The sequence below is a fragment of the Panulirus ornatus genome, chromosome 57 (assembly GCF_036320965.1).
Source record: "Panulirus ornatus isolate Po-2019 chromosome 57, ASM3632096v1, whole genome shotgun sequence".
Lineage (NCBI taxonomy): Eukaryota > Metazoa > Arthropoda > Malacostraca > Decapoda > Palinuridae > Panulirus > Panulirus ornatus.
The window spans coordinates 12,920,964-12,937,823 of NC_092280.1; the positions used below are offsets into that span (position 1 = coordinate 12,920,964).

A 16,860-nucleotide genomic window follows, 5' to 3' on the forward strand; every position below is an offset into this window, starting at 1 on the left:
CCTAACCTTTTACACCTACGTCTGCAGTTTCTTACTCAAATCTGCCACTAGTGTCGTGTCACCAGCGAACAACTGCCTCATCTCCCAGGCCTCTTTATTCCATAACAGCTGTACACCTGGCCCTCTCTCCGATGCAGAAACAAATTAGACAGCCATGGTGACATCACACACCTCTGCCACAGTCACACATTCACCTGGAACCACTCATGCTCCTCTCTAGCTACTCGCACACACGCTTTACTGTACTTTCTAATAAAACTCCTTGTTGCCTATGTTAGCTTTCCTCGCACACCACATATTCATAACACCTTCCGCAAATCATTTTTATCAACCCTATCATATTTTTTCACTAGATGTATACATAAATGTCACATAGAAATCGTTGTGTGTCTCTAAGTATTCTCTTTCCTCAGAGCAAACATCTGATCCACTGCAGATAAGACAGGAATTCGGTGGTATTTACGATATGGTTTTGTCCTTTAGAGCTGAATAAGAAAACATTCAGTGCACCTGACGAGATATATAACCAAGAGAAAGAAATGGTGAGTGATCAATATTTTTCAATTATTGCAACAAAAATTAATGTTGGAAGCAGAAAATGCTCCAAAGATGGCATTAGAAATATGATAATTCAAAATGAAGACTTTTAGTGAACATTTACGAATTTTTCCTTAGAACATAAATTTTTACTGACTATGAGCAATGATTTGTATTTGGATTTTGTTTAAAGAAATATTAGGCTTGTTCTGTCTCTCACGCTTAGCATTATGGCATTTCTTAAAATAACAGATATTTGCTGTATACAATAAAATAGAATTAATAGTACTTAAATGTCTGCAGCTCTTATCCAATTATTTTCTGTTTTCACAGCTGGGTTTCTTTTTTCAGCGAGAAACTAGGACAAATATTATTACGATCAGTGATTACTAAGAAGTTCGGGTGTGGGTCACTGTGGTACAAGCTGCAGAACAAGTTTATCATTATCTTAGGAAATGCTTTGACTTGGATTGTCCAGCTAGTGATAGATTGCTCTCCCGTAGATACCGTGAGTGACAATTGAATGGGGGGTGTTGATCCATATGTGTCGTGCAAGGGAACATTGTATTTGTTGGTGAGATGGTAACCCGGTGGTGGTGGTGTAAAGTTATTGTTATGATATAGACACTTGTAAAGTATATGGTTGACAGTTTTAACATTTGAAAGTATAGATCACTGGTGTAACTAAGCTAATGAGCCTTTTTCTCTGTTGTGTAACGGTTGATTCATTGCTTACATATGTATATTTACTTTGTTAGAAAAAAATGTGACTTAGCAAGTTGTTGATTTTGTTGTAGTTTTCGAGGGGTTGATCCTTAGGGGGATTGAATTGTCGTAGCACCAACCATTTGCTACCATTACATGAGTAATTACTTTTTTGGTAATTGTCTCAATCAGCTGTGCATCCCAATTAGCTTAGGAATATGGCCATTTATGCTGTCAGTGCTGTTTTTCATAGTACGATATGATGACACAAATATTGCCGAGCACAATTTGAGGCTTCGTATGTCACTGAATGATAGTAGATAAGGCAATGAACACTGTGAATATCAAGAAAACTATGGGTTTAATGTGAAGGTAGGTAATACACCTGTGAAATCTCAAGAGAATTTCCTTGATAGGGATAGGTGTTTAACTCTGTCTTGGCTCCACATTTCAACAGACTTGAGGAAATGACCACTCAGGTTGTAGGTGACTACAGAAATACCCATGGAGATATATATATGATCAGTCTTATCTTTCATATTACATGATGCTCCATAAAGAGGTGTTAGTTTATCAGGGAAACTTTAGTCGTAATTAAGGTAGGTAATACACATGTAAATATTCAGCAGAACCTCTGACAACCTCGTGCAAACTCTGTCTGTCACGATTTATCTTTTTACTCGGTGTTCTTCTCGAAACATACCAGTCACTCTGGAGAATGTACCCTGTCAACATTGTGTCAGGTGTCAACAAACAGATGGCACAACAATATCCCATGTGACCACAGAAGACAAACATTGTGTAATGTTTGTATATTTTTACTGTTTTTTTTAATATTTATGGGTGCCAGATTCTATGGCTCCTGCCAACACTGATATCAGGTGACACTTCAGCCCCTAATCCTGTCACTATTGCCTCGTATTTAAATGCTCTTGCTTCTGAAAATGTGTACATAGTTTCACCACAACATTTAGTGTGATATATGCTGTTTATATGTAACTTATCTTACACATTATCAATCTCAACCCAAGTGTATCCTGGCCCACTACTGTTGTTGCTATGACTGGGAGATGATGAGATTATTCAGTGATTTATTCAGCTTCAGCAATCTATATATACAGTATAGCTTGCTTATCGAATTATCATTGTCATTACCATTCCTGGCCTACCCTTATTGTTACCAGTAATTTATTCATGTTGAGATTATTAGCTCGTTGAATGATTTATTAAAGCTCAGAAGATGAGACAAACATAGAGATGCTCCAAATGAATCATTGTATTTGTCAGTGTTGATCTCAGCCCACCCTAATTATTAATACAGTTATATAGATTGAGAATGAGACGATGATTGATAGCTTGTTCAGTGATTTAATTAACTAAGGGACATACATACACGAAAAACCACATGAAATTTGCAGATAAGTGAAATGATTGCCAGATGTTATTGGTGAGCAGAGATGAATGAAGATTGAAATTAGAAATTGTGTATTATATAAAAGAATTTCTTTGGTAGTCATATTCATTTATATGATTTACAAGTTCTGTCTATAATTATTATTTATTAACAAAGATATTAGTAATAAGGATGGGCATTCCATATATTGACTTATAATTGCTGGTCACTTATAGACATATCAGTGGCTCATTTGCTGCCACGCATCAGTTCACTCCCTTTAGTGGCTTAGTCCATGACATACCTGCAGCTCATTTGCTGACACATGACGGCAGCTCTTTTTCTGAAACATCTTCAACCCCTGGTGATAGAATTTTGTTTCTTCCTTCCGCAACTGTCCTTTCGCAACTGTTGGCATATGTATATGAATAAACTTGTGCATGTCTCTTTTGCTTCAGAAGATGTTTATGTAGTTTCATTAAAACTTTTATGATATTGTTATCTAGATTGATGAGTTTATCAGTATTTTGTTTTATTGTAGTAATTTTGTCCTTTATTTATGTAGAATAGATCATCAAAGAAGTCATCAGTCATCTCATCGTCACTCAACGTAATTACATTTTGAATAAGGATAGATTAAGACGTACTGACGGATAATTTTATGTTCACAATATTTATGTATACATATTGACAATAGAAGATTAAATGAATCATTGAGCAAATTTTGTATCATCATGATATGGATGGGCCACGACGACTGGGATGACACTTGTCATTGTGATTGTCTTTAGATCTTGTTTGAACAAGTAGTTTCAGTTGTATGGTGTGTTGAAATGGTTTAGACATATGGAGAGAATGAGTGAGGAAAGATTAACAAAGAGGATATATGTGTCAGAGGTAGAGGGAACAAGGAGAAGCAGGAGACCAAATTGGATGTGAAAGGAGAGAGTGAAAAGATTGTGAGCAATCAGAGCCTGAGCATACTGGAGGGTGAGGCATGCATGGAATAGATTGAATTTGAACAATGTGATATACTGGGGTCAACATGCTGTCAATGGACTGTGCCAGGGCATCTGGGGCAAACCATAGAAAGGTCTGTGGTACCTGGATGTGGATAGGGAGCTGTGGTTTTGGTGCATTACACATGACAACTAGAACCTGAATGTGAATGAATGTGGCCTTTTTTGTCTGTTTTCCTGACACAACCTCGCTGAAGCATGGGATAGCAATGCTGTTTTCCTGTGGGGCGGGATAGTGACAGGAATGGATGAAGGTAAGCATGTATATGTACATGTGTATGTATGTAATGTCTGTATAAGTGTATCTATATGTATGTATACATGCATATGTGGGCGTTTATGTATATATATGTGTATATAAGTGGATGGGCTATTCTTCGTCTGTTTCCTGGCACTACCCTGCTGATGCGGGAAACAGCGATTATGTATAATGATAAAATAGAAATGTTGATTTATTTGATCTTATTTTTTTTGTGTGTTTTCTGTATAAAATTATGTAAATCATAACAAGCTATCATTGAGTGTCATCATCACTCAGCAATTGTTATTATACTAATAAGGGTGGACTCAGATCCATATTGGCTGAAGTCATTAGTGTTAAACTATTAAAAATGTACAGTGATACCAAAAACATCATTTTGAAATATTAATCTCGCATCCTTTATCTTAAATCTCTAATGTGTCAGGTGAAGGTAGAAGGGGCCAAAGTGTCTTACATCCCATATGTTTAAGGTAAAGTAGAAGAAGCCAGTGTAGGTTAATATGGAATGAAGTGTTGGTAAAGAACAAAATGCCTGGAGATAACACCACAGAAGCAACATCAAACATGCAGCACTACATTTCACAACTGGAACAGTGGCTCACTCAGAACAGAATGGTTGCACCTCCAGTCACTCTGAATAGAGTTTCTCCCACTGAGCAAAACACCAACCACTTTAGGCATCACATACAATACACATATGACATTCACTCCCCACATGAGGAATAACACAAAAGCAACTCACAAACTAATTGCCCTTAGAACACTAATTGACACCAAATTTGGACCGGAAAAAGAATCTCTCAACATCCCATACAAACAATTAATCCACTTCAATTTAAACTATGCCTCACCAGGTCTTCCACCCACTCAAAAGCAAATATAACACAACTTCAAACTATAGAGAATGGTGCTCTCAGAACAGTCACTGGCTGCCTAGCAGCCACAAAATTGCAGTAACACAAATGTCTCAGAGGAGCTTTGGTTTGGTGCATTACACATGACAACTAGAGACTGAGTGTGAACAAATGTAGCCATTTTTGTCTTTTTTCCTGGCTCTACCTTGCTGAAGCAGGGGTTAGCGATGCTGTTTCCTGTAGGACAGGATAGCAACAGGAATGAATGAAGGTAAGCAAGTATGAATATGTACGTGTGTATATATGTATATGTCAGTGTATGTGTATGTATACGTGCATGTATGGGCATTTATGTATATATACAGTTTCGGTGCATTATACATGACAGCTAGAGACTGAGTGTGAACGAGTGTGGCCTTTGTTGTCTTTTCCTAGCGCTACCTTGTGCACATGCAGGGGGAGGGAGTTGTTATTTCACGTGTGGCGAGGTGGCGATGGGAATGAATAAAGGCAGACTATGAATTATGTACATGTGTATATATATATGTCTGTGTGTGTATATATATGTATACATTGAGATGTATAGGTATGTATATGTGCGTGTGTGGACGTGTATGTATGTACATGTGTATGTGGGTGGGTTGGGCCATTCTTTCATTTGTTTCCTTGCGCTACCTCACTAATGCAGGAGACAGCGATAAAGTAAAATAATATATATATATATATATATATATATATATATATATATATATATAGGGAATCAGTGATGGATTGCGCAAAAGATGCTTGTGGCATGAGAAGAGTGGGAGGTGGGTTGATTAGAAAGGGTAGTGAGTGGTGGGATGAAGAAGTAAGAGTATTAGTGAAAGAGAAGAGAGAGGCATTTAGACGATTTTTGCAGGGAAAAAATGCAATTGAGTGGGAGATGTATAAAAGAAAGAGACAGGAGGTCAAGAGAAAGGTGCAAGAGGTGAAAAAAAGGGCAAATGAGAGTTGGGGCGAGAGAGTATCATTAAATTTTAGGGAGAATAAAAAGATGTTCTGGAAGGAGGTAAATAAAGTGCGTAAGACAAGGGAGCAAATGGGAACTTCAGTGAAGGGCGCAAATGGGGAGGTGAAAACAAGTAGTGGTGATGTGAGAAGGAGATGGAGTGAGTATTTTGAAGGTTTGTTGAATGTGTTTGATGATAGAGTGGCAGATATAGGGTGTTTTGGTCGAGGTGGTGTGCAGAGTGAGAGGGTTAGGGAAAATTATTTGGTAAACAGAGAAGAGGTAGTGAAAGCTTTGCGGAAGATGAAAGCCGGCAAGGCAGCAGGTTTGGATGGTATTGCAGTGGAATTTATTAAAAAAGGGGGTGACTGTATTGTTGACTGGTTGGTAAGGTTATTTAATGTATGTATGACTCATGGTGAGGTGCCTGAGGATTGGCGGAATGCGTGCATAGTGCCATTGTACAAAGGCAAAGGGGATAAGAGTGAGTGTTTAAATTACAGAGGTATAAGTTTGTTGAGTATTCCTGGTAAATTATATGGGAGGGTATTGATTGAGAGGGTGAAGGCATGTACAGAGCATCAGATTGGGGAAGAGCAGTGTGGTTTCAGACGTGGTAGAGGATGTGTGGATCAGGTGTTTGCTTTGAAGAATGTATGTGAGAAATACTTAGAAAAGCAAATGGATTTGTATGTAGCATTTATGGATCTGGAGAAGGCATATGATAGAGTTGATAGAGATGCTCTGTGGAAGGTATTAAGAATATATGGTGTGGGAGGAAAGTTGTTAGAAGCAGTGAAAAGATTTTATCGAGGATGTAAGGCATGTGTACGTGTAGGAAGAGAGGAAAGTGATTGGTTCTCAGTGAATGTAGGTTTGCGGCAGGGGTGTGTGATGTCTCCATGGTTGTTTAATTTGTTTATGGATGGGGTTGTTAGGGAGGTAAATGCAAGAGTTTTGGAAAGAGGGGCAAGTATGAAGTCTGTTGGGGATGAGAGAGCCTGGGAAGTGAGTCAGTTGTTGTTCGCTGATGATACAGCGCTGGTGGCTGATTCATGTGAGAAACTGCAGAAGCTGGTGACTGAGTTTGGTAAAGTGTGTGGAAGAAGAAAGTTAAGAGTAAATGTGAATAAGAGCAAGGTTATTAGGTACAGTAGGGTTGAGGGTCAAGTCAATTGGGAGGTGAGTTTGAATGGAGAAAAACTGGAGGAAGTGAAGTGTTTTAGATATCTGGGAGTGGATCTGTCAGCGGATGGAACCATGGAAGCGGAAGTGGATCATAGGGTGGGGGAGGGGGCGAAAATCCTGGGGGCCTTGAAGAATGTGTGGAAGTCGAGAACATTATCTCGGAAAGCAAAAATGGGTATGTTTGAAGGAATAGTGGTTCCAACAATGTTGTATGGTTGCGAGGCGTGGGCTATGGATAGAGTTGTGCGCAGGAAGATGGATGTGCTGGAAATGAGATGTTTGAGGACAATGTGTGGTGTGAGGTGGTTTGATCGAGTGAGTAACGTAAGGGTAAGAGAGATGTGTGGTAATAAAAAGAGCGTGGTTGAGAGAGCAGAAGAGGGTGTTTTGAAGTGGTTTGGGCACATGGAGAGGATGAGTGAGGAGGGATTGACCAAGAAGATATATGTGTCGGAGGTGGAGGGAACAAGGAGAAGAGGGAGACCAAATTGGAGGTGGAAGGATGTACACCAATTATTCCCTCAACTGCCACATTACTCACCTTTGCATTCAAATCAGCCATCACTATAACCCAGTCTCGTGCATCAAAACTACTAACACGCTCACTCAGCTGCTCCCAAAACACTTGCCTCTCATGATCTTTCTTCTCATGCCCAGGTGCATATGCACCAATAATCACCCACCTCTCTCCGTCAACTTTCAGTTTTACCCATATTAATCGAGAATTTACTTTCTTACATTCTATCACATACTCCCACAACTTATTATTATTATTATTATTATTATTTAACTTGGTTGCTGTCTCCTGCATTAGCAAGGTAGTGCAAGGAAACAGACGGAAGAATGGCCCTACCCACCCACATACACATGTATACACATAAACACCCACACACGCACATATACATGCCTATACATTTCAACATATACATACATATACATACACAGACATATACATATATACACATGTACAAATCCATACTTGCTGCCTTCATCCATACCCATTGCCACCCCACCACAGATGAAAATGGCACCCCCCGGCACTCGCGAGGTAGCACTATGAAAAGACAACAGAGGCTACATTCGTTCACACTCAGTCTCTAGCAGTCATTTAATGCACCAAAATCACAGCACCCTTTCCACATCCAGGCCCCACAGAACTTTCCATGGTACCCTAGATGCTTCACATGCCCTGGTTCAATCCATTGACAGCACATGGACCCTGGTATACCACATCATTCCAATTCACTCTTATTCCTTGCACCCCTTTCACCCTCTTGTATGTTCTGGCCCTGATCACTCAAATCTTTTTCACTCCATCCTTCTACCTCCAATTTGATCTGCCACTTCTCCTCATTCCCTTCACCTCTGACACATATATCTGCTTTGTCAATCTTTCCTCACTCATTCCCTCCGTGTGACCAAACCATTTCAATATACCCACTTCTGCTCTCTCAACCATACTCTTTGTATTTCCACACATCTCTCGCACCCTTTCATTCCTTACTCGATCAAACCCCCTCACACCACATATTGCCCTCAAACATATCATTTCCAACACATCCACCCTCCTCCGCACACCCCTATCTACATTCCATCTTCGCAACCATATAACACTGTTGGAACCACTATTCCTTCAAACATACCCATTTTTGCTCTCTCAGGTAACGTTCTTGCCTTCCATTCTTCAATGCTTCCAGAACCTTCGCCCCCTCCCCCACCCTGTGACTCACTTCTGCTTCCATGGTTCCATCCGCTGCCAAATCCACTCCCAGACATCTAAAACACTTCACTTCCTCCAGTTTCTCTCCATTCAAACCCACCTCCCAGTTGAATTGTCCCTCAAACCTACTGAACCTAACAACCTTGCCCTTATTCACATTTACTCTCAACATTCTTCTTTCACTCACTTTACCAGCCTCAGTCAACAATTTTTGCAATTTCTCACCCATTTCAGCCTCCAGCGCTGTATCATCAGCAAACAACTGACTCACTTCCCAAGCCCTCTCATCCACAGCAAACTGCTCACTTACCTATCTCTCCAAAACTATTGCATTCACCTCCCTAACAACCACATCCATAGATTAAAAACCACGGAGACATCATGCACCCCTGCCGCAAACTGACATTCACTGAGAACCAATCACTTTCCTCTCTTCCTAGTCGTACACATGCCTTACATCCTTGATAAAAACTTTTCACTGCTTCTAGCAACTTACCTCCCACACCATATACTCTTAATACCTTCCATCTCTATCCACTCCATCATATGCTTTCTTCAGATCCATAAATACCCCATACAAATCCATCTGCTTTTCTAAGTATTTCTCATTTACATTCTTCAAAGCAAACACCTATCCACACCTTTATTACTTCTGAAACCACACTGCTCTTCCCCAGTCTGATGCTCTGTACATGCCTTTACCCTCTCTGTCAATACCCTCCCATATAATTTCCCAGGAATACTCAACAAACTTATACCTCTGTAGTTTAAACTCTCTCCCTTATCCCCTTTGCCTTTATACAATGGCTCTATGCATGCATTCTGCCAATCCTCAGGCACCTCACCATGAACCATACATACATTGAATATCCTTACCACCCAGTCAACAACACAGTCACCACCTTTTTTGATAAATTCCTCTGCAATACCATACAAACCTGCCACCTTGCTGGCTTTCATCTTCCACAAAACTTCCACTTCCTCTTCTCTTTTTACCAAACCAATCTCCCTGACCCTTCCACTTCGCACACCACTTCAACCAAAACACCCTATATCTGCCACTCTATCATCAAACACATTCAACAAACCTTCAAAATACTCACTCCATCTCCTCACTTCACCAGTACTTGTTACTACCTCCCCATTAGCCCCCTTCACCGATGTTCCCATTAGTTCTCTTGTCATACGCACTTTATTTACCTCCTTCCAAAACATCTTTTTATTCTCCCCAAAATTTAATACTCTCTAACCCCAACTCTCATTTGCCCTCTTTTTCATCACTTGCACCTTTCTCTTGACCTCCTGCCTCTTTCTTTTATACATCTCCCAGTCATTCACACTACTTCCCTGCAAAAATCATCCAAACACCTCTTTTCTCTCTCACTAACAATCTTACTTCTTTATCCCACCTTTCACTACCCTTCTTATCTGCCCACCTCCCACCTTTCTCATGCCACAAGCATCTTTTGCACAAGCCATCACTGCTTCCCTAAATACATCCCATTCCTCCCCCACTCCCCTTATATCATTTGCTCTCACCTTTTTCTATTATGCTCTCAATCTCTCTTGGTACTTCCCCACACAAGTCTCCTTTCCAAGCTCACTTAATTGCACCACTCTCTTCACCCCAACATTCTCTCTTCTTTTCTGAAAATCTCTACAAATCTTCACCTTTGCCTCCAGTAGGTAATGATCAGACATCCCTCCAGTTGCCCCTCTCAGCACATTAACATCCAAGTCTTTTTTTTCATGTGCCTATCAATTAACACGTCTCTCCTACTTACATACATATACTTATATATCTCTCTCTTTTTAAACCAAGCATTCCTAATCACTAGTCTTTTTTCAGCACACAAATCTACAAGCCCTTCACCATTTCCGTTTACAACACTGAACACCCCATATACACCAGTTATATCCTTAACTGCCACATCACTATAACCCGGTCTCATGCATCATAGCTGCTAACACACTCACTCAGCTGCTCCCAAAACACTTGCCTCTCATTATCTTTCTTCTCATGACCAGGTGCATAGGCACCAATAATCACCCATCTCTCTCCATCCACTGAAAGTGGATGGAGAGAGATGGGTTTATAGAGAGATTTATATATAGGGTTTATAGAGATTTATGTTTATTATTATTATATTCTTTATTATTTTGCTTTGTCGCTGTCTCCCGCATTTGCGAGGTAGCGCAAGGAAACAGACGAAAGAAATGGCCCAACCCACCCCCATACACATGTATATACATACACGTCCACACACACAAATATACATACCCATACATCTCAACGTACACATATATATACACACACAGACACATGCATATATACACATGCACACAATTCACACTGTCTGCCTTTATTCATTCCCATCGCCACCTTGCCACACATGGAATAACATCCCCCTCCCCCCTCATGTGTGCGAGGCAGTGCTAGGAAAGGACAACAAAGGCCCCATTGGTTCACACTCAGTCTCTAGATGTCATGCAATAATGCCCGAAACCACGGCTCCCTTTCCACATCCAGGCCCCACAGAACTTTCCATGGTTTACCCCAGACGCTTCACATGCCCTGACTCAATCCATTGACAGCACGTCGACCCTGGTATACCACATTCATCCAATTCACTCTATTCCTTGCCCGCCTTTCACCCTCCTGCATGTTCAGGCCCCGATCACTCGAAATCTTTTTCACTCCATCTTTCCATTTATGATTTATGTATAGGTGTGTATATATGTTTATGTATGTGTATACATAGGTACTTGTATGAGTGTTCTATGTTTGTATATGTGTATATAAATGGATGGGTTGTTTTTCATCCGTTTCCTGGTGCCACCTTGCTGATGCGGGAAACTGTGATCAAGTATGATAAAGAGGGCAAATGAGAGTTGGGGTGAGAGAGTATCATTGAATTTTAGGGAGAATAAAACGATGTTTTGGAAGGGGGTAAATAAAGTGCGTAAGACAAGGGAACAAATGGGAACTTCAGTGAAGGGGGCAAATGGGGAGGTGATAACAAGTAGTGGTGATGTGAGAAGGAGATGGAGTGAGTATTTTGAAAGTTTGTTGAATGTGTTTGATGATAGAGTGGCAGATATAGGGTGTTTTGGTCGAGGTGGTGTGCAAAGTGAGAGGGTTAGGGAAAATGATTTGGTAACAGAGAAGAGGTAGTAAAAGCTTTGCGGAAGATGAAAGCTGGCAAGGCAGCAGGTTTGGATGGTATTGCAGTGGAATTTATTAAAAAAGGGGGTGACTGTATTGTTGACTGGTTGGCATGGTTATTTAATGTATGTATGATTCATGGTGAGGTGCCTGAGGATTGGCGGAATGCTTGCATAGTGCCATTGTACAAAGGCAACGGGGATAAGAGTGAGTGCTCAAATTACAGAGGTATAAGTTTGTTGAGTATTCTTGGTAAATTATATGGTAGGGTATTGATTGAGAGGGTGAAGGCATGTACAAAGCATCAGATTGGGGAAGAGCAGTGTGGTTTCAGAAGTGGTAGAGGATGTGTGGATCAGGTGTTTGCTTTGAAGAATGTATGTGAGAAATACTTAGAAAGCAAATGGATTTGTATGTAGCATTTATGGATCTGGAGAAGGCATATGATAAGAGTTGATAGAGATGCTCTATGGAAGGTATTAAGAATATATGGTGTGGGAGGCAAGTTGTTAGAAGCAGTGAAAAGTTTTTATCGAGGATGTAAGGCATGTGTACGTGTAGGAAGAGAGGAAAGTGATTGGTTCTTAGTGAATGTAGGTTTGCAGCAGGGGTGTGTGATGTCTTCATGGTTGTTTCATTTGTTTATGGATGGGGTTGTTAGGGAGGTGAATGCAAGAGTTTTGGAAAGAGGGGCAAGTATGCAGTCTGTTGTGGATGAGAGAGCTTGGGAAGTGAGTCAGTTGTTGTTCACTGATGATACAGCACTGGTGGCTGATTCATGTGAGAAACTGCAGAAGCTGGTGACTGAGTTTGGTAAAGTGTGTGAAAGAAGAAAGTTAAGAGTAAATGTGAATAAGAGCAAGGTTATTAGGTACAGTAGGGTTGAGGGTCAAGTCAATTGGGAGGTAAGTTTGAAGGGAGAAAAACTGGAGGAAGTAAAGTGTTTTAGATATCTGGGAGTGGATCTGGCAGCGGATAGAACCATGGAAGTGGAAATGAATCATAGGCTGGGGGAGGGGGCGAAAATTCAGGGAGCCTTGAAGAATGTGTGGAAGTCAAGAACATTATCTCAGAAAGCAAAAATGGCTATGTTTGAAGGAATAGTGGTTCCAACAATGTTGTATGGTTGCGAGGCGTGGGCTATGGATAGAGTTGTGCGCAGGAGGATGGATGTGCTGGAAATGAGATGTTTGAGGACAATGTGTGGTGTGAGATGGTTTAATCGAGTAAGTAATGTAAGGATAAGAGAGATGTGTGGAAATAAAAAGAGTTTGGTTGAGAGAGCAGAAGAGGGTGTTTTGAAATGGTTTGGTCACATGGAGAGAATGAGTGAGGAAAGATTGACCAAGAGGATATATGTGTCAGAGGTGGAGGGAACGAGAAGTGGGAGACCAAATTGGAGGTGGAAAGATGGAGTGAAAAGATTTTGAGTGATCGGGGCCTGAACATGCAGGAGGGTGAAAGGTGTGCAAGGAATAGAGTGAATAGGAACGATGTGGTATACCGGGGTCAACGTGCTGTCAATGGATTGAACCACGGCATGTGAAGTGTCTGTGGTAAACCATGGAAAGTTCTGTGGGGCCTGGATGTGGAAAGGGAGCTGTGGTTTCGGTGCATTATTACTTGACAGCTAGAGACTGAGTGTGAACGAATGGGGCCTTTGTTGTCTTTTCCTAGTGCTACCTCGCACACATGAGGGGGGAGGGGTTTGTTTTTTCCATGTGTGGTGAGGTGGCGGTGGGAATAAATAAAGGCAGACAGTACGAATTATGTACATGTGTATATATGTATATGTCTGTGTGTGTATATATATATGTACATTGGGATGTATTGGTATGTATATTTGCGTGTGTGGATGTGTATGTATATACATGTGTATGTGGGTGGGTTGGGCCATTCTCTCGTCTGTTTCCTTGTGCTACCTCGCTAATGCGGGAGACAGCGACAAAGCAAAATAAACAAAATGAATATATATTTATGAATATTCTTTTTCCTTCATGATTGCTATTTCCCATGTTAGTGTGGTAGTGCCAGGATCAGATGAAAGGCCGCATCCGCTTGCATCTATTCTCTAGCTGTCATGTAAAATGCACCAAAACCACAGTTCCTAATCCACAACCAAGGCTCACAGACCTCTCATGCTTTACCCTGGACCCTACACATGCCCTGGTTCAGTCCTTTGGCAGCATGTTGATCCCTGTATACCACATCGTTCCATTTCACTTTATCCCTCCTGCATTTTCAGGCCCCAGTCGCTCAAAATCTTTTTAACTCCGTCCTTCCATCTCCATGGGTCTCCTTGTTCTCTTTGTTCCCTCACTTCTGACCCATATATCATCTTTCTCAACCTTCTCTCCCCCATTTTCTTTATATACCCAGACTCTTTTAGCATACCCTCTTCAGCTCTCTCAACCACATTCATAGTATTACACCTTTTTCACACCCTTTCATTACCTACTCCATCATACCACCTCACCATATTTTGTCCTCAAACATTTGATAAACAACATTTACCTTACCCCACACAGCCTTATCTTATAGCCCATGCTTTGCATCCAAGTAATGTTGTTAGGACTACTATACTGTCAACAAATCCATTTTTGCTCTACCATATGACAATCTTCCCACATTCCGTAGTGCTCTTAGAACCTATGCTCTCTCACCCACCCTATGATTCACTTCCTTTTCCATTGTTCCATTCACTGCCCTGTCCACTCTCACGTATCTGAAACACTTAATTTCCTCCAGATTTTTTTTTCCATTCATACTCGCACCCCAACCATCCTGGCCCTCACCCAAGCTAAACCTAATAATCATGCTTTTATTCACATTTGCTTTCAACTTCTTCCTTTCACACACTACCAGACTCAGAAACCAACTTCTGCATTTTCCTACTTGAATCTGCCACCAGTGCTTTATCATCAGCAAACAGCAACATACTTCCCAGACCCTCCCATTCTTAGCTGACTGCATACTCACCCTTCTCTCTAGGACCCTCATTTACCTCCCTCTCCACTCCAACCATAAACAAATTAAACAGTCATGGTGACATCACACACCCCTGCCACAGACCAGCCTTCACTTGGAAGCATTCTCTTTCCTTTCTTCCCATTCAGACACATGCCTTACCCCCATGATAAATACATCTCATTGCTTGCAGCTTTTATCCCATATCATATATATTTTATGACCTTCCACAAGGCATCTTTATCAACCCTTTCATATGCCTTTTCCAGATCCATAAATGCAACATATAAATCCATCTGTTCTGGTAAGTATTTTTCACGCATTTTTTTAAGCAAACACTTTATCCACACATCCTCTACCTCTTCTGATCCGACACTGTTCCTACCCAGTCTGATGCTCTGTACTTGCCTTCACTCCCTACCATCTCATACAACTTACCATATACACTCAACAAACTAATACCTCTGTAGTTTGAATACTCACCTTTATCCCCCCAGCCTTTATGCAGTGGCACTCTGCTCAAAATCTTTCTCTCCATCCTTCCATCTCCCATATAGTGCATCCCTTCTCTTTTTTCCCTCCATATCATACATCTGTGTCCTCTTTGTTAACCTCTCCTCACTCATTCTCTCTGTGGTCCTAATCATATCAGCATGCTCTCTTTGGCTCTCTCAACCACATTATTTTTCTTGCCACACCTCTCTCTTGCCCCTTTTATTGCTTGCTTGGTTTGACCACCTCACAACCACACATTGTCCACAGACATATGATTTCCAGCACACCTGCCATCATCCACACATCCTCATCTGTAGCCCATTCTTCTCATTCACGTAACATTGATGGGACTGCTGTTCCGTTATGCATGCCAATTTTTGCCCTACCAAAATTGTCTGAAGATTTTTTTTTTTTTTCAAATTAGGCTAAACAGGTAGAGAATGGTTGTGAACAAACGAGGCCTTTTCCATGTCTGTTTGTGGCACTAACTCATACTTGGGAAATGGTGAACAAGAATGAAAAAAAAGAAAGAATGACATTCGTAGTAGCAAGATTTCAGAACCTTGTAAAGGAAGCCAGAATGCACAATTTTGTAGATATTTTAAGGTTTTCAGATATCTTTTTCATAATAAGAAGCACTGAATAACCATTAAGTTCTTGTGCTTTACAAATTACACAATGAATTCAAGATGTTAGATGATTATTTTTTTCATTTAAGTTGCTGTGAACTGGATAGACATTAATAGACATCCTGATTTCCCTTAGCAATTAACCATATTACAGACCTGTAGGTCTTATATTACCTGTTTTTCATGTGTTCCCTATGTGTTTTATTATTTGATTCATGATGAATTATAACTGTCATTACACATGCTGTTGTAGTTGGCAGCATTTTCAGAGTGGGGAACTTGATTATAATCAACATCATTTCATTTGTTTATCTGATATTCCTTCATGAGTTTTACCTTGTTTACACCATACTTTTAGCATGATGTAGATAGTGATATTCTTGTCAAAGATTTTTTTGTAAGACAGTCGACTTAATTTGTTCATGTTTGGTTTAGGACTGCATAAGGCAACAGTCTTTAAATCTCTCTTCAGCTCTCATTTCCTGAAACATTTTTAGTTTCACAGTTATCTCTCTATTTACCATCATTGTATTCATAAGGCAAGATATACTCCAGGGTCATACCATTTCTGCAATACTTAATGGGTCCTTATGTCTCCTTATTCCCCTATCAAAATCTGTAGGGTTCTTCAAGTTTCTGTCCGCTCTTCTACACTTTCCCTGCTTTTAATCATCAGGTTGCTTTTCTCAACGCATGACTGAAATTATTCACATGCTGTTTGACTCAGCATTCTCCAGCTTGTTTCAAATATGCTTCATCTGTTCTTACTTAGTTTAAAGCATTTTGACTTATCAACTTTTTCAGTTTATTTTTATAACATAGTTGTAGAATGTAGATAAATTTTCTTACTAATGACCATTTGATGGTTATAAAATTTAATTTCTTCCTTTTTCATTTTCTGCTAAAACAGTATTATAGTTAAGTCTTCCTTATC

General features: G+C 40.3%; 1 protein-coding gene across 2 annotated transcripts in view; it reads left to right on the forward strand.

The window, feature by feature from the left end:
- The first annotated feature begins 899 nt into the window (after positions 1 to 899).
- The window catches only part of LOC139766166 (uncharacterized), a 57,867-nt gene continuing 41,906 nt past the window's right edge, over positions 900 to 16,860 (forward strand). The window contains exon 1 of one of the 2 annotated variants that reach the window (XM_071694436.1): positions 900 to 1,045. Coding sequence is in view for 1 of the 2 variants with exons in the window: in XM_071694435.1 (XP_071550536.1) it covers positions 1,061 to 1,111 (51 nt within the window). In the remaining variant the exon portion in view is untranslated. The other variant, XM_071694435.1, reaches the window with a different exon arrangement.